General features: G+C 46.4%; 1 protein-coding gene across 1 annotated transcript in view; it reads right to left on the minus strand.

Annotated features, from left to right (window-relative positions):
• The window catches only part of LOC134992212 (interleukin-1 receptor type 1-like), a 68009-nt gene that overhangs the window by 19577 nt on the left and 25752 nt on the right, over nucleotides 1-22680 (minus strand). The window contains exons 4-7 of the mRNA XM_063950768.1: nucleotides 20226-20394; nucleotides 13437-13605; nucleotides 3833-3892; nucleotides 2947-3067 (exon numbers count right to left, since the gene is read on the minus strand). Coding sequence (XP_063806838.1) covers nucleotides 2947-3067; nucleotides 3833-3892; nucleotides 13437-13605; nucleotides 20226-20394 — 519 coding nt within the window. The remainder of the gene's footprint in view (nucleotides 1-2946; nucleotides 3068-3832; nucleotides 3893-13436; nucleotides 13606-20225; nucleotides 20395-22680) is intronic.

Consider the following 22680-nt stretch of genomic DNA (forward strand, 5'->3'; position numbering starts at 1 on the left):
CAGACACGACCTTCACCCAGGAGAGTGGGGTCTTCACCCAGAGGTGTTCGGGTACTTAACACATCGGTGGGGGATTCCACAATTCGACAAAATGGCCTCTCATCTAAACAAGAAGCTCAGGCGGTATTGTTGCAGGTCGAGGGACCCACAAGCAGTGGCGGTGGATGCTCTGGCAACCCCATGGGGCTACAAAATTATTTAGGTGTTTCCGCCTCTTCTGTTGATCCCAAGTATTCTCAAAAGAATAAAAAGGGAAAAGGTTCAAGCAATTCTCATTGCTCCGGACTGGCCAAGAAGGGCTTAGTGTGCGGATCTACTGGACCTGCTCCTTGAGGATCCATGGCCTCTACCTCTTCATGAGGATCTCCTGCTGCAGGGGCCGATCGTCTATCAAGACTTACCACAGCTACGTTTGACAGCATGTAAGTTGAGCGTCAAATTCTAGCCCAGAAAAGAATCCTGGATAAGGTTACTCCCACTTTGATCCAAGCCAGAAAAGGGGTAACGTCTAAGCATTACCACCGTATTTGGAAGAAATACGTCTCTTGGTGCGAGAACAGGAAATTTCCTATGGTGGAATTTCAACTGGGATGTTTTCTGCTCTTTCTGCAGTCAGGTGTGGATGTGGGCCTACGTGTGGGCTCCTTTAAAAGTCCAGATTTCGGCTTTGTCCTTTTTCTTCCAGAAACAATTGGCTTCCCTCCCTGAGGTTCAGACATTCTTGAAGGTTTTTCTGCACATCCAACCGCCCTTTGTGCCTCCTACGGCACCTTGGGATCTCAACGTGGTGTTGCAGTTCCTCCAGTCAGAATAATTTGAGCCCTTACAGGTGGTTGACATAAAGTTTCTTACGTGGAAGGCTGTCGCACTGTTGGCCTTGGCTTCAGCCAGGCATGTGTCAGAACTGAGGGCATTGTCTCACAAGAGCCCTTCTTTGATATTTCATGAATATAGAGCTGAACTCAGAACTCGTAAGCAATTTCTCCCGAAGATGGTGTCTGTGTTTCGTATCAACCAACCTATTGTGGTTCTGGTGGTTACCGACACCTCTTCTACCTCAAAGTCCCTAGATGTTGTGAGGGCTTTGAAGATTTATGTGAAACGGACAGCTCGTCACAGAAAATCGGACTCGCTGTTTGTTCTCTATGATCCCAATAAAATTGGGTGTCCTGATTCAAAGCAGTCTATTGCTCGCTGGATCAGGCTTACTATCCAGCATGTTTCTACGTCAGGTCGGTGGTTTCTTCCTGGGTTGCTGCCCGGGGTGTGTCGGCTTTACAGCTCTGCTGAGCAGCTGCTTGGTCAGGTTCGAACACGTTTGCTAAGTTCTACAAGTTCGATACTTTGGCCTCTGAGGACCTTCAGTTTGGTAAATCAATTCTGCAGGATCCTCAGCACTCTCCCACCCGGTTTGGGAGCTTTGATACATCCCTATGGTACTAATGTGGACCCCAGTATCCTCTAGGACGTAAGAGAAAATAGGATTTTAATTACCTACCAGTAAATCCTTTTCTCGTAGTCCGTAGAAGATACTGGACGCCCGCCTAGTGCTTCGTACTTCCTGCACTGTTAATTGGTTCAGTATTGGTTCAGCTGTTGCTTTTCCTGGTTCAAGTTTGGTTAGCATGGCTTTCCTCTTGTTTTCTTGGTGTGTGCTGGTTCGAATCTCACCACTGTCTTTGTATATCCTTCTCTCAAAGTATGTCTGTCTCCTTGGGCACAGTTTCTAGACTGAGTCTGGTAGGAGGGGCATAGAGGGAGGAGCCAGCTCACACTATTAATTTCTTAAAGTGCCCATGGCTCCTAGTGGACCCATCTATACCCCATGGTACTAATGTGGACCCCAGTATCCTCCAAGGACTATGAGAAAAGGATTTACTGGTAGGTAATTAAAATCCTATTTTTAAGTACACGTTGGGCCTGAATCTGAGTCAGAATGAAGTGGGTTTTGGAAGCATTGCAGATTCAAGCATACTGTGCATGCCCTGCAAGTAACTGCACCAAATTAGGCATACGTACATGGAATAAGTGTTCCTGGCCAGTAACTAGGTGGCAATGATGTGCACACACACTGTTTTGTCTGGTGTGAGTGACATGGGAGTGTCGTGGATGGGTAAGCCATCTTCCGTAATATGTTGCCTAGGGAGACAGCACCACTCATATACACCTAGTTACAGCCCTTCTCAGAGGAGACTTTTTTCATGGATTCAGCTTTACTTGGCGACTTCAAACCAGATTGATTTTGCCTTTAAAATTATTACCAATTGAAAACACTGGTGCAGACTCGTCTGAATCACGCAAATAGCTGCATCTCTCAGACTATTATATTTACCCCTAAAGCTGAGTAAACAATATACAATGTGTACCCAGCCCAACACCGGCAGTGACAGGACCCAGCAGTGGCAAATGAATACTCACTTGCTGATGCAGGCAGTGACAGAGTGAAGGCGGGGTCCATTAAGCATTTAGCTGCATGTAGGGCCAATGGAGGATGCCGCTGATGGCCCACAGTAGCACGCATCGTCAGCAATACAGTGAGTACACACTAGACGACGTGCCCAATATGTCAGTCTGATCCACCAGATCGGATGACATATTGATTGGTGTGTACCCAGCTTTAGTGTGGATACAGCAAGACCATGTGTATATGTGCATGTAAATTACATAAGGGGCGGGATGTAATGAAGTCCGAGTTCCCGTGCGGGACATTTTTTTTAAAAGGGGCATACATTTACAAAGCTAAACCATGCTTTGTAAAAGATTCCCCCTTTTAAAAAAAAGTCAGAATTCGACGGCACCCCGCAGGGCCGCTGAACTTGGATTCACTACATACCGGGCCATAGATTTTTGTATGGATATGCCGCATAGCAAAAACATCTAACTTTATATTACTTCAGTCTAGAACACATATTTTGAGTAATGTGTAACTTACAGTATACTTACTACTTTTCTCCCATTACCACTCTGCCATCGTCTGAATATGTATAATTCACAGAATCATCGACTGTCCAATACAAGCTAATGTATCCACTACATAACACTTCACATTTTAGTGAAATGGCAGCTCCTGCAAAATTGTTACAAGTTTAACATTAAATTATATACTGGATAACAGTCATTTCAGGAAGCTTTTAATGTAGACTGACAATGACAGGCAGTAGCTGCCCTTTCAGGATAAAAGCATACAGGGACAAAGCAACATTTAGAAGGAGCCCCTGTCCCAATGCTTCTAGAGAGTAACCTCTCCACAGGAATTGTTAATGTTATGTACCGTAATAGTGCCTAAGTTCATTTTCTGAATAGTAGTGCCCTGGTTTATATTATGAACCATAGTAGTGCCCTAGTTCAAGTTGTGTCGCATTGTAGGGCTACCAGTACACACTATGCCAAAAAGTACCCCCAATTGAAATTATGACATACAGTGCCCCCAGTTCATATTATGCCTATAGTCCTATTCTTCATATTGTGCCACATTACAGTGGCACAATCTGAAAAATAGGACTATAATTACATTATGCATTATAGCAATGGTGAAAAATGTGTGTAACACATGTAACTGTGACAGGAAAGATGGGCCCCTCTCCGCTCTGGGCCCCATAGCAACTGCACTCCCTGCACCTATGGTAGCTACGCCCTTGCAAGCATACTATAATGTACATGTAAAGCGATAAGCACTGACATAAATAGAAGCCTATGCAAATAGTCGCTTTACTATCCACCTGTCCCCCCGCCCCCTCAGGAAATCAGCTTCAAGACCAGGACTAAAATGGATGTGGACCATGCAGTTATGCTGTGAAAAATCAATCACCCTTTTGCACAGGGCAAAACTCACCTAATTTCGCTTGTAAGAAGTTATTCTTTGGATTTATTATAGCAGGCGCACTCTGCAAAACTGCAAAAAAACACAAAAAATAATAATGATAATATTAAAAATAAGTTCTGTGATCAGTGATTTCTGCATCATCTGCCCCATTCTCCAACTCCATAATATTTGGAAATTTTTATATTTGGCTTCACCAAACTAGTCAGTACACCACTGCTTGCGTTAGATCCCCTATTTAACACTTACATTACTTAGAGTGTTTTATAAATTGCATTAGACAGGTAACAGCTAATTACTGTATTTTGGTGCAGTTTTGCACCTTTGAGCAATATTAGCAAATAACCCAAGTAATTTCTTCAGTCAGATTTTCTAAAAACACAATTAGGTGAGGTTTATAATAAAAATGGGTAAACCCTTTCACTTGAATCACTTCCTACAGTATACGCATGAATTTTATACAGCTGCACATTTATTGTGAATAAAATTTCAGCATGTCTACATGTTCAAAATGTTGACTTTATACAGGTTGAGTATCCCATATCCAAATATTCCGAAATACGGAATATTCCGAAATACGGACTTTTTTTGAGTGAGAGTGAGATAGTGAAACCTTTGTTTTCTGATGGCTCAATGTACACAAACTTTGTTTAATACAATAAGTTATTAAAAATATTGTATTAAATGACCTTCAGGCTGTGTGTATAAGGTGTATATGAAACATAAATGAATTGTGTGAATGTACACACACTTTGTTTAATGCACAAAGTTATTAAAAATATTTGCTAAAATTACCCTCAGGCTGTGTGTACAGTACTGTATATATTACCAGGCGTTGGGGTGTATTCATTTTATGGGGTTATATTATTGTTATCAAGGGGGGTGTATTGACGTTATTTTGAGGTAATATAAATATTTGTGGTATCTGGGTTGTTAATATAGTCATACTCTCATTGTATCCTCTCCGGGAGAAGCCCAGAGTGGAGATGCTGCTGGACGTGGCTGGACTATCTTGTCATTAGGCTCCGCCCCAACATCGAAACATGCCACTATCCATGGGTCCACGGGTAGGGGGCAGGGCTAAAATGATGCCTACCCTCGCTGCCATTCCTGTGATAATCTCCCAATCCTACCCACTTCATTAGGAAGTAGGCAGGATGGGAGATACGTCTACTCAACTGGGGGTACAGGGGACTACCTGAAAAATCAGGACTCTCCCACAACTTCATGAAGAGTATGTGAGTATAATACGCACATACACAGTAGTACACACACACACACACACACACACACACACACACACACACACACACACATATACTGTATATGTTTCCTATGACAGGAACCGTTTTTCAGGTTTAGAAGCAGCTTCCCTGGGAAAAATGAGCCTTAGGTAGAGTTGGAAATAAATCATGCATATGTTGCAGATTAGAGAACGGACGAGATAGACGTAAACAAAAACAGACAGGGGAGAGACATGGATAAACGGGTGAAAGAGAGAGGCAGAAAGAGAGACAGTGGGAGAGAAAGATGGAATAGGAGAGGGAGTCTTGGACACATTTGGGAGATAAGGGGGAATTAAGGTAAGATAAATATTTTTTTAAAAAGCCACAGCTTCAGGTTCCCATGCAAAACATTTGTTTTGGATATTGTGGGATCGCGACCCAACAAATGACTGGTACAAAATACCGTTCACCCCTCCTATATCTGGGGTGCATGTGGTATGTGACCAGGTTGTTTACATAAAAATCATAGAAGTGATTTTTATTTACTATAGTGTGTGTGTGTGTGTGTGTGTGTGTGTGTGTGTGTGTGTGTGTGTGTGTGTGTGTGTGTGTGTGTTTATACTGGGAAGGGGGGGAGGGGGGAGGAAAGCACCAAATAATATTATATTTAATATATATGTTACAATGTAATATAGCAAAGGATTTTAAATATATATGCGTACCAATGTATGTGGATCTGTGGGTTGAAGATGTTTTATCTTCCTCCACAAATTCTTGCAAGGATCACCAAGTGGGATTCATATTGCAAGACCTTATTGTGATACAGGGTGGTGTTCCCCAGGGCCGGCTCCAGGCCTACTAGCACCCTGTGCGAGAAAATGTAAAAGCGCCCCCTCCCATACTCTATGCGCGCGCTCCTGGAAAAGTGGGCGTGGCCTCCTGGAAAAGTGGGCGGGCCTCACAACTTCATATTATCACACTATAAATAAATAATATATTTTCACACCCCCTCTACGCACACAATTAGCAGCATTACACATAACAGCTACAGTAGTGTTCCTTACACACAATGTCTCCAGTATAGTGCCAGCTACACATAATGTCTACAGTAGTGGTGTGCCAGATAGACATGACATGCCCCGCAGCAGTGCCAGCTACACATGACATGCCCCCAGCAGTGCCAGCTACACATGACATGCCCCCCAGCAGTGCCAGATAGACATGATATACCCCCCAGCAGTGCCAGATAGACAGGACATGCCCTGCTGCAGTGCCAGCTACACATGATATGCCCCCCAGCAGTGCCAGCTACACATGATAGTGTTCACTCTAGGATTTTTTTAGGGCAGGGGTGCTGATCACGGGGAGGGCACATTTTGCATTTGGGAGGGCACATATTTAAGTAAGAAGGGCAAAATTATGTACATACTGTAATGCTTGTTGCTCCGTTCAAAATCATGGACCTTGCGCGCCGAAGGCGCGCATCAAAAATGTAGGGGCGTTGCTTCGTGGGGAAGGGGCGCGGCCACATAATAGTGGCAATTCGCATTACACCACACAGTAGTGCAGCTAATACACATTGCACCAGGTAGAACCTCCTATACACACTGCGACAGGTAGAGCACGTTAAGACACTTTGTGCCAAGCAGAGCACGTTAGACACTTTGCACCAGGCAGAGCACGTTAGACACTTTGCGCCAGGCAGAGCACGTTAGACACTTTGCGCCAGGTATTGCACTGAGACATGGGAACACTACATGATATGCCCCCCAGCCGTGCCAGCTAGATACGACATGCCCCCCAGTCGTGCCAGATGCACATGACATGCCCCCCAGCAGTGCCAAATGCACATGACCTGCCCCCCCAGCAGTGCCAAATGCACATGACATGCCCCCCCAGCAGTGCGAGAAACATAATTGCCCCCACAGTGCCAGATACATAAATGCCCCCCACAGTGCCAGATACATAAATGCCCCCCACAGTGCCAGATACATAAATGCCACCCACAGTGCCAGATACATAAATGCCCCCCACAGTGCCAGATACATAAATGCCCCCCACAGTGCCAGATACATAAATACCCCCCACAGTGCCAGATATATAAATGCCCCCCACAGTGCCAGATATGCCCCCACAGTCCCAGATAGATAAATGACCCCACAGTGCCAGATACATTAATGCCCCCTCTCAGTGCCAGATAAATGCCCCCACAGTGCCAGATACATTAATGCCCGATCACAGTGCCAGATAAATGCCGCCACAGTGCCAGATACATCAATGCCCCCCCCCCAGTGCCAGATATGCCCCCACAGACCCAGATAGATACATGACCCCACAGTGCCAGAAATGCCCCCACAGTGCCAGATACATTAATGCCCCCTCACAGTGCACAGATAAATGCCCCCACAGTGCCAGATAAATGCCCCCCCACAGTGCCAGATACATTAATGCCCCCCACAGTGCCAGATAAATGAATGCCCCCCACAGTGCCAGATAAATGCCCCCCACAGTGCCAGATAAATGTCCCCCCCAGTGCCAGATACATTAATGCCCCCCCCACAGTGCCAGATATGCCCCCACAGTCCCAGATAGATACATGACCCCACAGTGCCAGAAATGCCCCCACAGTGCCAGATACATTAATGCACCCTCACAGTGCACAGATAAATGCCTCCACAGTGCCAGATAAATGCCCCCCCCACAGCGCCAGAAAAATGAATGCCCCCCACAGTGCCAGATACATTAATGCCCCCACTGTGCCAGATAAATGCCCCCCACAGTGCCATATAAATGCCCCCCACAGTGCCACATATGCCCCCAGTACCTGCCGTGCCGAGGGAGGGGGAGTGCTGCTGTGCGCGCCGCTGTCTGACACAGAACTGTGTGCGCTGTGCGGCGCCGGTGTCTGACATCAGACGCCGGCGCCGCATAGCGCACACAGCTCACTAACAAGCGGGAGGACAGCAGGGGAGATCAGGGCCGGCTCCAGGCTCCGACATGGCGGCGCCAGCGCGCGGCGCCCTTTAAGGGTGGCGCCCTGCTCGGCCGCTCTAGTCGAACATGCCTCGAGCCGGCCCTGGTGTTCCCTACCATACAATATAACACAATAGTATGATACTGTATGTATAGTTTTCTTTTAAAAACAGGGTGATTGCAGGGTATCCGGTCTTTAGGTCGACAGTTGTGGAGAAAGTCAAAACATCTTGCAGTTACCCGAAGAATTCTGCAGAAACACACCAGGCAGAGATATAAGGTTTATATTTTTGTCCTCACATATATTTAGTTTGCAGATATTATGAAATTTAGCTAGGCAGAATATATAACAATTGAATTGTGATATATTCTGCCTAGCTAAATGTAATTATTAAATGGATTGCATTATTAACCTTCTTTACAGTATAGACTAGAGATGAGCGGGTTCGGGTCTCCGAGAACCAAACTCCCCCCGAACTCCACGTGGTTTACACGGGTCCAAGCCAGACTCTGTTATTCCCGCCTGACTCGGAAAACCCGAACGAGGCAAAACATCATCATCCCGCTGTCGGATTCTTGCAAGATTCGGATTCCATATAAAGAGCCGCGCGTCGCCGCCATTTTCACTCGTGCATTGTAGAGAGAACGGAGAGGACGTGGCTATGTTCTCTCAGTGGAAATCTAAATATCAGTGCTCAGTATCAGTGCTTACTTATTGCTGCTCAGTAATACTAGTAGTGTGTCTCTCCTGCTCAGTGTCAGTACTAGTATCCTCATCAGTGCTCAGTATCACTGCTCATTGTCTTGTGCTGCATTGTGGTGACCAGTATACTACAGTACAATAGTCCAGTGCTGCATCTTGCTGCTCAGTGTCAGTTCTAGTATCCTCATCTGTGCTCTGAATCACTGCTCATTGTCTTGTGCTGCATTGTGGTGACCAGTATACTACAGTACAATAGTCCAGTGCTGCATCTATCTGCTCAGTGTCAGTTCTAGTATCATCATCAGTGCTCAGTATCACTGCTCATTGTCTTGTGCTGCATTGTGGTGACCAGTATACTACAGTACAATAGTCCCGTGCTGCATCTTGCTGCTCAGTGTCAGTTCTAGTATACTCATCAGTGCTCAGTATCACTGTTCATTGTCTTGTGCTGCATTGTGGTGACCAGTATACTACAGTACAATAGTCCAGTGCTGCATCTTGCTGCTCAGTGTCAGTTCTAGTATCCTCATCAGTGCTCAGTATCACTGTTCATTGTCTTGTGCTGCATTGTGGTGACCAGTATACTACAGTACATTACTACATCCAGTGTCTTGTGCTGCATCTTGCTGCTGTAGGGTGCTGTGCTTTGGAGGGTAAAATAGGGAAAGATCAAGATCCACTTCCACCTAGTGCTGAAGCTGCTGCCACTAGTCATGGGAGAGATGATGAAATGCCATCAACGTCGTCTGCCAAGGCCGATGCCCAATGTCATAGTAGAGAGCATGTAAAATCCAAAAAACAAAAGTTCAGTAAAATGACCCAAAAATCTAAATTAAAATCGTCTGAAGCGTAAACTTCCCAATATGCCATTTACGACACGGAGTGGCAAGGAACGGCTGAGGCCCAGGCCTATGTTCATGGCTAGTGGTTCAGCTTCACATGAGGATGGAAGCACTCATCCTCCCGCTAGAAAAATTAAAAGAGTTAAGATGGCAAAAGCACAGCAAAGAACTGTGCATTCTTCTAAATCACAAATCCCCAAGGAGAGTCCAATTGTGTCGGTTGCGATGCCTGACCTTCCCAACACTGGACGGTAAGAGGTGGCTCCTTCCACCATTTGCACGCCCCCTGCAAGGGCCGGAAGGAGCACCCACAGTCTAGTTCCTGATATTCAAATTGAAGATGTCACTGTTGAAGTACACCGGGATGAGGATATGGGTGTTGCTGGCGCTGAGGAGTAAATTGACAAGGAGGATTCTGATGGTGAGGTGGTTTATTTAAGTCAGGCACCCGGGGAGACACCTTTTGTCCGTGGGATGAATAAGGCCATTGACATGCCTGGTCAAAATACAAAAAAAATCACCTCTTCGGTGTGGAATTATTTAAACTGAAATGTGGACAACAGGTGTCAAAGCCGTATGTTGCCTTTGTCAAGCTGTAATAAGTACGGGTAAGGACGTTAACCACCTAGGAACATCCTCCCTTATACGTCACCTGGAGCACATTCATCAGAAGTCATTGACAAGTTCAAAAACTTTGGTTGACAGCGGATGCAGTCCACTGACAACTAAATCCCTTTGTCCTCTTGTACCCAAGCTCCTGCAAACCACCCCACCAACTCCCTCAATTTCCTCCTTAGACAGGAACACCTATAGTCCTGCAGGCCATGTCACTGGCAAGTCTGACGAGTCCTCTCCTAACTTGGATTCCTCCGATGGATCCTTGAGTGGAACGCCTACTGCTGCTGTTGTTGCTGGCGCTGCTGTTGTTGCTGCTGGGAGTCGATCGTCATCCCAGAGGGTAAGTCGGAAGACCACTTGTATTACTTCCAGTAAGCAATTGACTGTCCAACAGTCCTTTGCGAGGAAGATGAAATATCACAGCAGTCATCCTGTTGCAAAGCGGATAACTCAGGCCTTGACAACTATGTTGGTGTTAGACGTGCATCCGGTATCCGCCGTTAGTTCACAGGGACTTAGAGAATTGCTTGAGGTAGTGTGTCCCCGGTACCAAATACCATCTAGGTTCCACTTCTCTAGGCAGGCGATACCGAGAATGTACACAGACGTCAGAAAAAGAGTCACCAGTGTCCTAAAAAATGCAGTTGTACCCACTGTCCACTTTACCACGGACATGTGGACAAGTGGAACAGGGCAGACTAAGGACTATATGACTGTGACAGCCCACTGGGTAGATGTATTGCCTCCTGCATCAACAACAGCAGCGGCACCCGTAGCAGCATCTCGCAAACACCAACTCGTTCCTAGGCAGGCTACGTTTTGTATCACCGCTTTCCATAAGAGGCACACAGCTGACAACCTCTTACGGAAACTGAGGAACATCATCGCAGATTGGCTTACCCCAATTGGACTCTCCTGGGGATTTGTGACGTCGGACAATGACACCAATATTGTGCATGCATTACATCTGGGCAAATTCCAGCACGTCCCATGTTTTGCACATACAATGAATTTGGTGGTGCAGAATTTTTTTAAAAACGACAGGGGCGTGCAAGAGATGCTGTCGGTGGCCCGAAGAATTGCAGGCCACTTTCGGCATTCAGCCCCCGCGTGCCGAAGACTGGAGCACCAGCAAACACTCCTGAACATGCCCTGCTATCATCTGAAGCAAGAGGTGGTAACGAGGTGGAATTCAACCCTCTATATGCTTCAAAGGGTGAAGGAGTAGCAAAAGGCCATTCAAGCCTATACATCTGCCTACGATATAGGCAAAGGAGGGGGAATGCACAGTGGAGAATGATTTCCATGTTGTGCAAGGTTCTCCAACCCTTTGAACTTGCCACACGTGTAGTCAGTTCAGACACTGCCAGCCTAAGTCAGGTCATTCCCCTCATCAGGCTTTTGCAGAAGCAGCTGGAGAGATTGAAGGAGGAGCTAAAACGGAGCGATTCCGCTAGGCATGTGGAACTTATGGATGGAGCCCTTCATTCGCTTAACCAGGATTCACGGGTGGTCAATCTGTTGAAATCAGAGCACTACATTTTGGCCACCGTGCTCGATTCTAGGTTTAAAGCCTACGATGTATCTCTCTTTCCGGCAGACACAAGTCTGCAGATGTTCAAAGACCTGCTGGTGAGACACTTGTCAAGTCAAGCGGAACGTGACCCGCCAACAGCTCCTCCTTAATTTTCTACCGCCACTGCAACTGCCAGGAGAAGGATAACATTTCCAAAACCACCCGCTGGCGGTGATGCAGGGCAGTCAGGAGCAAGTGCTGACATCTGGTCCGGACTGAAGGACCTACCAACGATTACTGACATGTCGTCTACTGTCACTGCATATGATTCTGTCACCATTGAAAGAATGGTGGAGGATTATATGAGTGACAGCATCACTGTAGGCATATCAGACAGTCCGTATGTATACTGGCAGGAAAAAGAGGCAATTTGGAGGCCCTTGCACAAACTGGCTTTATTTTACCTAAGTTGCCCCCCCTCCAGTGTGTACTCCAAAAGAGTGTTTAGTGCAGCCGGTCACCTTGTCAGCGATCGGCGTAGGAGGTTACTTCCAGAAAATGTGGAGAAGAAGATGTTCATCAAAATGAATTATAATCAATTCCTCCGTGGAGACATTTACCAGCAATTGCCTCCAGAAAGTACACAGGGACCTGTGATGGTGGATTCCAGTGGGGACGAATTAATACTCTGTGAGGAGGGGGATGTACACAGTGAAAGTGGTGAGGAATTGGACGATGAGGAGGAGGTGGACATTTTGCTTCTGTAGAGCCAGTTTGTGCAAGGAGAGATTGATTGCTTTTTTTTGGTGGGGCCCCAAACCAACCAATCATTTCAGCCACAGTCGTGTGGCAGACCCTGTCGCTGAAATGATGGTTTTTTTAAAGTGTGCATGTCCTGTTTATACAACATAAGTGTGGGTGGGAGGGCCCAAGGACAATTCCATCTTGCACCTCTTTTTTTTATTTATTTATCTTTGCATCATGTGCTGTTTGGGGACTATTTTTTTAAGTGACATCCTGTCTGACACTGCAGTGCCACTCCTAGATGGGCAGGTGTTTGTGCCGCCCACTTGGGTTACTTAGCTTAGTCACACAGCGACCTCGGTGCAAATTTTAGGACTAAAAATAATATTGTGAGGTGTGAGGTGTTCAGAATAGACTGTAAATTAGTGGAAATTATGGTTATTGAGGTTAATAATACTATAGGATCAAAATTACCCCCAAATTCTATGATTTAAGCTGTTTTTTGAGGGTTTTTTGAAGAAAAAAAACCTGAATCCAAAACGCACCCAAATCCGACAAAAATTCGAAAGGGAGGTTTTGCCAAAACACGTCCGAATCCAAAACACGACCACGGAACCGAATCCAAAACCAAAACACAAACCCGAAAAACGCCAGCTGCACATCTCTAGTATAGACCTCCCTCCAAGTGGAACACGACATGAAAAGGTTATTACATTAAAAGGTTATATCAATGACCCAGAAGCCTGTAATAGGCTCTGCATTTTTCCCACCACTCTAGGATGCAGGGGCGTGCGGTGAGCTAAAAGGCGTCATGGATGTATCCGTACAATTGCTTGGTGAAGTGTCTGAGAAACATCTTAGGTGATTTATAGATTGCTATCTGGAGTTTGTAGTATCATTTATATTAATCACAAATTTTTTTTAAAGAAATAATAAGTCAGATAAAATTTAGATCAATTTAGAATAATGTTATAGAAAATGTTTTCATAATTACCTTTAATGGAGTAATGAATGGTCCGTGAGATAATATATTCTGTATCATTATATTTGACGGTGGCTTCACATGTGTAATAACCTTTATCTAGCAATGTCACATTCTTGATATTCAAGAGGTTCCTACTAGCATAATATTTGTTACCGTCTAGTTCCAAAGGCTGGCATTCCTGTACAGAAATAGTGTATTACATAGTGTCAATAATTGGAGGGGAAAAAATCATAAAACTCAAAGAAGAATTCCCCTAAAATGCAGTAAGCTCTAAACAATTGCAGCAGTCAGCCAAGATAAACAAAAAGAAGCTTTTGATGTACTGTACAATAGTAACTAATATAGCAGTTGTCTCTTAGAACATGGGAATCCATACATATAATATTGTGATTAACATGATGCTCTGTAGCATTGCATTGTGATGTGATTTACATTGTACTATGGGTGGTATTCATGTGACCGCCGGTCAGCTGACCGACAGTCACATGACCTCCTCCACCAGCCCGACGGGTCACTGTCCCGATGGTCGGCATGCCGACCAACAGGGACTATTTCCACTCGTGGGTGTCCACGACACCCATAGAGTGGGATTAGAACCCGTGGCGACCGCAGGTCGCCACCGTGCCCGCAGCGTGGCGAGCGCAGCGAGCCCGCAAGGGGCTTGCTGCACTCTCCCCTCCCCGCCGGGATTCCGGCATCGGTATGCTGCCGGGATCCCGGCGTCAGTAAGCTGACCGGCGGTCAGGAGACCGCCGGTCAGCCGTACTACACCCTGTACTATGTGGCTCTCTGTTAGATATGCCCCACTGCTGATGTGATCCCTGGGGCAATGGATGAAGGTTTGTATTCCTGATACAATTTCTCCCAGGCCTGGCTTTAGATACAATAACATTCCAGCATATTTATATAACAGCACAGTATACTACCATTTCTATACCTCACAAATAAATGAAAGTAGTAAAGGCACACTTATTTGCATACAGTAAAAGATGATAATGGCAGTAAAAATAAGAATTTACTTACCGATAATTCTATTTCTCATAGTCCGTAGTGGATGCTGGGAACTCCGTAAGGACCATGGGGATTAGCGGCTCCGCAGGAGACTGGGCACAAATAGAAAGCTTTAGTACTACCTGGTGTGCACTGGCTCCTCCCCCTATGACTCTCCTCCAAGCCTCAGTTAGGATACTGTGCCCGGACGAGCGTACACAATAAGGAAGGATTTTGAATCCCGGGTAAGACTCATACCAGCCACACCAATCACACCGTATAACTTGTGATCTGAACCCAGTTAACAGTATGATAAACAGAGGAGCCTCTAGAAAAGATGGCTCACTACTAGAGATGAGCGGATTCGGTTTTACTCGGTTTTACTCGGTTCTCAAAACGACAGAGTAAAACCGAATCCGCTCATCTCTACTCACTACAACAATAACCCGATTTAGTTAACAATAACTATGTACAAGTATTGCAGACAATCCGCACTTGGGATGGGCGCCCAGCATCCACTACGGACTATGAGAAATAGAATTATCGGTAAGTAAATTCTTATTTTCTCTGACGTCCTAGTGGATGCTGGGAACTCCGTAAGGACCATGGGGATTATACCAAAGCTCCCAAACGGGCGGGAGAGTGCGGATGACTCTGCAGCACCGAATGAGAGAACTCCAGGTCCTCCTCAGCCAGGGTATCAAATTTGTAGAATTTAGCAAACGTATTTGCCCCTGACCAAGTAGCTGCTCGGCAAAGTTGTAAAGCCGAGACCCCTCGGGCGGCCGCCCAAGATGAGCCCACTTTCCGTGTGGAATGGGCTTTTACAGATTTTGGCTGTGGCAGGCCTGCCACAGAATGTGCAAGCTGAATTGTACTACAAATCCAACGAGCAATAGTCTGCTTAGAAGCAGGAGCACCCAGCTTGTTGGGTGCATACAGGATAAACAGCGAGTCAGATTTTCTGACTCCAGCCGTCCTGGAAACGTATATTTTCAGGGCCCTGACTACGTCCAGTAACTTGGAGTCCTCCAAGTCCCTAGTAGCTGCAGGTACCACAATAGGCTGGTTCAGGTGAAACGCTGAAACCACCTTAGGGAGAAATTGAGGACGAGTCCTCAATTCTGCCCTGTCCGTATGAAAAATGAGGTAAGGGCTTTTATAGGATAAAGCCGCCATTTCTGACACGCGCCTGGCTGAAGCCAGGGCCAATAGCATTACCACTTTCCATGTGAGATACTTTAAGTCCACAGTGGTGAGTGGTTCAAACCAATGTGATTTTAGGAACCCCAAAACCACATTGAGATCCCAAGGTGCCACTGGAGGCACAAAAGGAGGCTGTATATGCAGCACCCCTTTGAAAAATGTCTGAACTTCAGGAACTGAAGCCAGTTCTTTTTGGAAGAAGATCGACAGGGCCGAAATTTGAACCTTAATGGACCCTAATTTTAGGCCCATAGACAGTCCTGTTTGCAGGAAATGCAGGAAACGACCCAGTTGAAATTCCTCTGTAGGGGCCTTCCTGGCCTCGCACCACGCAACATATTTACGCCAAATACGGTGATAATGCTGCACGGTTACATCCTTCCTGGCTTTTATCAGGATAGGGATGACCTCATCCGGAATGCCTTTTTCCTTCAGGATCCGGCGTTCAACCGCCATGCCGTCAAACGCAGCCGCGGTAAGTCTTGGAACAGACAGGGCCCCTGCTGGAGCAGGTCCCTTCGTAGAGGTAGAGGCCACGGGTCCTCCGTGAGCATCTCTTGAAGTTCCGGGTACCAAGTCCTTCTTGGCCAATCCGGAGCCACGAGTATAGTCCTTACTCCTCTCCTTCTTATGATTCTCAGTACCTTGGGTATGAGAGGCAGAGGAGGGAACACATACACTGACTGGTACACCCACGGTGTTACCAGAGCGTCCACAGCTATTGCCTGAGGGTCCCGTGACCTGGCGCAATACCTGTCTAGTTTTTTGTTGAGGCGTGACGCCATCATGTCCACCTTTGGTTTTTCCCAACGGTTCACAATCATGTGGAAGACTTCTGGGTGAAGTCCCCACTCTCCCGGGTGGAGGTCGTGCCTGCTGAGGAAGTCTGCTTCCCAGTTGTCCACTCCCGGAATGAACACTGCTGACAGTGCTATCACATGATTTTCCGCCCAGCGAAGAATCCTTGCAACTTCTGCCATTGCCCTCCTGCTTCTTGTGCCGCCCTGTCTGTTTACGTGGGCGACTGCCGTGATGTTGTCTGACTGAATCAGCACCGGCTGACCTTGAAGCAGAGGTCGTGCTAGGCTTAGAGCATTGTAGATGGCCCTTAGCTCCAGGATATTTATGTGAAGTGACGTCTCCAGGCTTGACCACAAGCCCTGGAAATTTCTTCCTTGTGTGACTGCTCCCCAGCCTCTCAGGCTGGCATCCGTAGTCACCAGGACCCAGTCCTGAATGCCGAATCTGCGGCCCTCTAGAAGATGAGCCCTCTGCAACCACCACAGAAGAGACACCCTTGTCCTTGGAGACAGGGTTATCCGCTGATGCATCTGAAGATGCGATCCGGACCATTTGTCCAGCAGATCCCACTGGAACGTTCTTGCGTGGAATCTGCCGAATGGAATCGCTTCGTAGGAAGCTACCATCTTTCCCAAGACTCTTGTGCATTGATGCACTGAGACTTGCCCCGGTTTCAGGAGGTTTCTGACCAGTTCGGATAACTCCCTGGCTTTCTCCTCCGGAAGGAACACCTTTTTCTGGACTGTGTCCAGAATCATCCCTAGGAACAGAAGACGTGTTGTCAGAACCAGCTGCGATTTTGGGATATTTAGAATCCAGCCGTGCTGCCGTAGCACTACCTGAGATAGGGCTACTCCGACTACTAACTGTTCTCTGGATCTTGCTCTTATCAGGAGATCGTCCAAGTAAGGGATAATTAAAATGCCTTTTCTTCGAAGAAGAATCATCATTTCGGCCATTACCTTGGTAAAGACCCGAGGTGCCGTGGATAATCCAAACGGCAGCGTCTGATAGTGACAGTTTTGTACTACAAACCTGAGGTACCCTTGATGAGAAGGGTAAATGGGGACATGGAGGTAGGCATCTTTGATGTCCAGAGACACCATATAGTCCCCCTCTTCCAGGTTCGCGATCACTGCTCTGAGTGACTCCATCTTGAATTTGAACCTCTGTATGTAAGTGTTCAAAGACTTCAGATTTAAAATTGGTCTCACCGAGCCGTCCGGCTTCGGTACCACAAACAGCGTGGAATAATACCCCTTCCCTTGTTGCAGGAGGGGTACCTTGATTATCACCTGCTGGGAATACAGCTTGTGAACTGCCTCCAATACTGCCTCCCTGTCGGAGGGAGACGTTGGTAAAGCAGACTTCAGGAACCGGCGAGGGGGAGACGTCTCGAACTCCAATTTGTACCCCTGAGATACTACTTGCAGGATCCAGGGGTCCACTTGTGAGTGAGCCCACTGCGCGCTGAAATTCTTGAGACGGGCCCCCACCGTGCCTGAGTCCGCTTGTAAGGCCCCAGCGTCATGCTGAGGACTTGGCAGAAGCGGGGGAGGGCTTTTGTTCCTGGGAAGTGGCTGTCTGTTGCAGTCTTTTTCCCCTTCCTCTGCCCCGGGGCAGAAAAGAGGAACCTTTTGCCCGCTTGCCCTTATGGGGACGAAAGGACTGAGCCGGATAAGACGGCGTCTTCTTATGTTGAGAGGTTACCTGGGGTAAAAATGTGGATTTCCCAGCAGTTGCCGTGGCCACCAGGTCCGATAGACCGACCCCAAATAACTCCTCCCCTTTATAAGGCAATATTTCCCTATGCCGTTTAGAGTCCGCATCACCTGACCACTGTCGCGTCCATAATCCTCTTCTGGCAGAAATGGACAGCGCACTCACTCTTGAAGCCAGAGTGGAAATATCCCTCTGTGCATCTCGCATATATAGAAATGCATCTTTTAAATGCTCTATAGTCAACAATATACTGTCCCTATCCAGGGTATCAATATTTTCAGTCAGGGAATCCGACCAAGCCACCCCAGCGCTGCACATCCAGGCTGAGGCGATTGCTGGTCGCAGTATAACACCAGTATGTGTGTATATACTTTTAAGGATATTCTCCAGTTTTCTGTCACCTGGTTCCTTGAGGGCGGCCGTATCAGGAGACGGTAACGCCACTTGTTTTGATAAGCGTGTGAGCGCTTTATCCACTCTAGGGGGTGTTTCCCAACACGCCCTAACCTCTGGCGGGAAAGGGTATAATGCCAATAACTTTTTTGAAATTATCAGTTTTTTATCGGGGGAAACCCACGCTTCATCACACACCTCATTTAATTCGTCTGATTCAGGAAAAACTACAGGTAGTTTTTTCACACCCCACATAATACCCTTTTTAGTGGTACTTGCAGTATCAGAAATGTTTAACACCTCTCTCATTGCCGTGATCATGTAACGTGTGGCCCTACTGGAAGTCACGTCTGTCTCCTCACCGTCGACACTGGAGTCAGTATCCGTGTCGACGTCAGTATCCACCACCTGAGGTAACGGCCTTTTTAGAGACCCTGATGGTTTTTGAGACGCCTGGACAGGGACCAGCTGATTAGTCGGCTGTCTCATGTCATCAACCGTCTTTTGTAAGGAGCTGACACTGTCACGTAAATCCTTCCATAAAGCCATCCACTCAGGTGTCGACTCCTTAGGGGGTGACATCTCTATTATAGGCAATTGCCCCGCCTCCACATCATTTTCCTCCTCATACATGTCGACACAAACGTACCGACACACAGCACACGCACAGGGAATGCTCTGATAGAGGACAGGACCCCACTAGCCCTTTGGGGAGACAGAGGGAGAGTATGCCAGCACACACCAGAGCGCTATATATAGATATAGGGACAACCTTATATAAGTGTTTCTCCCTTATAGCTGCTGTATTGTTAATCACCCGCCAATTAGTGCCCCCCTCTCTTTTTTACCCTGTTTCTGTAGTGCAGGACTGCAGGGGAGAGTCAGGGAGACGTCCTTCCAGCGGAGCTGTGAGGGAAAATGGCGCCTGTGTGCTGAGGAGATAGGCTCCGCCCCCTTCTCGGCGGCCTTTCTCCCGCTTTTTTGTGAAAATCTGGCAGGGGTTAAAATTCATCCATATAGCCCAGGAGCTATATGTGATGTATTTTTAGCCAGCCAAGGTGTTTCTATTGCTGCTCAGGGCGCCCCCCCCTAGCGCCCTGCACCATCAGTGACCGGAGTGTGAAGTGTGCTGAGAAGCAATGGCGCACAGCTGCAGTGCTGTGCGCTACCTTGTGGGAGACAGGATGTCTTCTGCCGCCGATTTGCCGGACTCTTCTTGCTTCTGGCTCTGTAAGGGGGCCGGCGGCGCGGCTCCGGGAGCGAGCTCCAAGACTGGGCCTGTGAGCTGTCCCTCTGGAGCTAATGGTGTCCAGTAGCCAAGAAGCCCAATCCACTCTGCACGCAGGTGAGTTCGCTTCTTCTCCCCTTAGTCCCTCGATGCAGTGAGCCTGTTGCCAGCAGGTCTCACTGAAAATAAAAAACCTAAACTAAAACTTTCACTAAGAAGCTCAGGAGAGCCCCTAGTGTGCACCCTTCTCGTTCGGGCACAAAAATCTAACTGAGGCTTGGAGGAGGGTCATAGGGGGAGGAGCCCGTGCACACCAGGTAGTACTAAAGCTTTCTATTTGTGCCCAGTCTCCTGCGGAGCCGCTAATCCCCATGGTCCTTACGGAGTTCCCAGCATCCACTAGGACGTCAGAGAAATGTGCACTGTAAATAATATTTCATTTTAGAAAAACAAATTACCTTAAACCATTTTATCTTGAAAAAGTTGTCTATTTTTGGACATTCAATTGTTAATGGAAGTCCCAAAATTAGATTGTCAGAGTACAGTTGGTCATGATTATAACACAGTCCATCATCATTTTTAAACACTTTTACTTTTGTAATAATCTGTTTGCAGTATGTCGAACTTCTGTTTTTAAAAAGAGAAGAAAAAATGAACTGTAAACAAAAGAACATTGAAATCGCTATTGATAATATTCCCCCTATTGTATTCCCCCTATTTACTAAATGTTGACTTTGGATGATTTGCCATTTCTTTTTTTTTTTTTTGTCGCGAAAAAGCCACAACTTTGATAATCGCGAATTTGGACTCCAATGCAACTTTGGACTCCAAATCATGTCAATTCACCATCGGTACAAACACCGTCCAAATAACATTGGTATTAGTGAAATTTGCACATTTACTAAGAATCATCTTTGCAAAATCACTCCAGTTCACACCAAAATCACTGCAAAATGTCACCTTAATGCATGAAATCAATGCACTTTTTTTTTGAGCATGCTGACATGTATGAACCATTTTTTTACCTAAGTCCCAACCAAAGCCCCATTAAGATTGCACAACGAATGCACCTCAATCAGAATGCTAATAAAAGCCCAGCAAGTTACCTGCAGTACTCACTCTCAACTCTCAACCATTGCAAATTTCATGTGTCCTGTGCCAGTTTATTGGAGATTCTGTCTCATTACGGCGACATGTGGAGCAGATTGAGGCATGAGTTGATTTGTGCTGGCATGCATCTTGTGAGACATTCTACTGCAAATTATAGCGCATTCAAAATATGACTTCTGAAGCGACTTCCCATGCGATAGCAATAAAATCGACACAAATCGCACATGCCATGTTGTTTTATAAAACAAGGAAGAAATAAATAATAATATTCTAGTGAACTGCTGAGGCTACTTATTTTGTATGTTTTTTTGCATATTAATTAAAATTTAACAAATCTTTATTGATTTATCTTAAAACAATTCACAATATGGTAATCTTTATTAGAGGCCATTATGTTTCATTCCTGGAACTATATAATTAGATTTATTTTTTTAATTAATGAAAAATAACTAGAAAAGAATATTATGAACATGACATCTATTTATCAAAGTGAAAGTTGATTCGTAAGGCCCATACACACTAGAGATGAGCGCCTGAAATTTTTCGGGTTTTGTGTTTTGGTTTTGGGTTCGGTTCCGCGGCCGTGTTTTGGGTTCGAACGCGTTTTGGCAAAACCTCACCGAATTATTTTTGTCGGATTCGGGTGTGTTTTGGATTCGGGTGTTTTTTTCCAAAAACACTAAAAAACAGCTTAAATCATAGAATTTGGGGGTCATTTTGATCCCAAAGTATTATTAACCTCAAAAACCATAATTTACACTCATTTTCAGTCTATTCTGAATACCTCACACCTCACAATATTATTTTTAGTCCTAAAATTTGCACCGAGGTCGCTGTGTGAGTAAGATAAGCGACCCTAGTGGCCGACACAAACACCGGGCCCATCTAGGAGTGGCACTGCAGTGTCACGCAGGATGTCCCTTCCAAAAAACCCTCCCCAAACAGCACATGACGCAAAGAAAAAAAGAGGCGCAATGAGGTAGCTGTGTGAGTAAGATTAGCGACCCTAGTGGCCGACACAAACACCGGGCCCATCTAGGAGTGGCACTGCAGTGTCACGCAGGATGGCCCTTCCAAAAAACCCTCCCCAAACAGCACATGACGCAAAGAAAAAAAGAGGCGCAATGAGGTAGCTGACTGTGTGAGTAAGATTAGCGACCCTAGTGGCCGACACAAACACCGGGCACATCTAGGAGTGGCACTGCAGTGTCACGCAGGATGTCCCTTCCAAAAAACCCTCCCCAAACAGCACATGACGCAAAGAAAAAAAGAGGCGCAATGAGGTAGCTGTGTGAGTAAGATTAGCGACCCTAGTGGCCGACACAAACACCGGGCACATCTAGGAGTGGCACTGCAGTGTCACGCAGGATGTCCCTTCCAAAAAACCCTCCCCAAACAGCACATGACGCAAAGAAAAAAAGAGGCGCAATGAGGTAGCTGTGTGAGTAAGATTAGCGACCCTAGTGGCCGACACAAACACCGGGCCCATCTAGGAGTGGCACTGCAGTGTCACGCAGGATGTCCCTTCCAAAAAACCCTCCCCAATCAGCACATGATGCAAAGAAAAAGAAAAGAAAAAAGAGGTGCAAGATGGAATTATCCTTGGGCCCTCCCACCCACCCTTATGTTGTATAAACAAAACAGGACATGCACACTTTAACCAACCCATCATTTCAGTGACAGGGTCTGCCACACGACTGTGACTGATATGACGGGTTGGTTTGGACCCCCCCCAAAAAAGAAGCAATTAATCTCTCCTTGCACAAACTGGCTCTACAGAGGCAAGATGTCCACCTCATCTTC

This window comes from Pseudophryne corroboree, chromosome 2 (assembly GCF_028390025.1).
Source record: "Pseudophryne corroboree isolate aPseCor3 chromosome 2, aPseCor3.hap2, whole genome shotgun sequence".
Lineage (NCBI taxonomy): Eukaryota > Metazoa > Chordata > Amphibia > Anura > Myobatrachidae > Pseudophryne > Pseudophryne corroboree.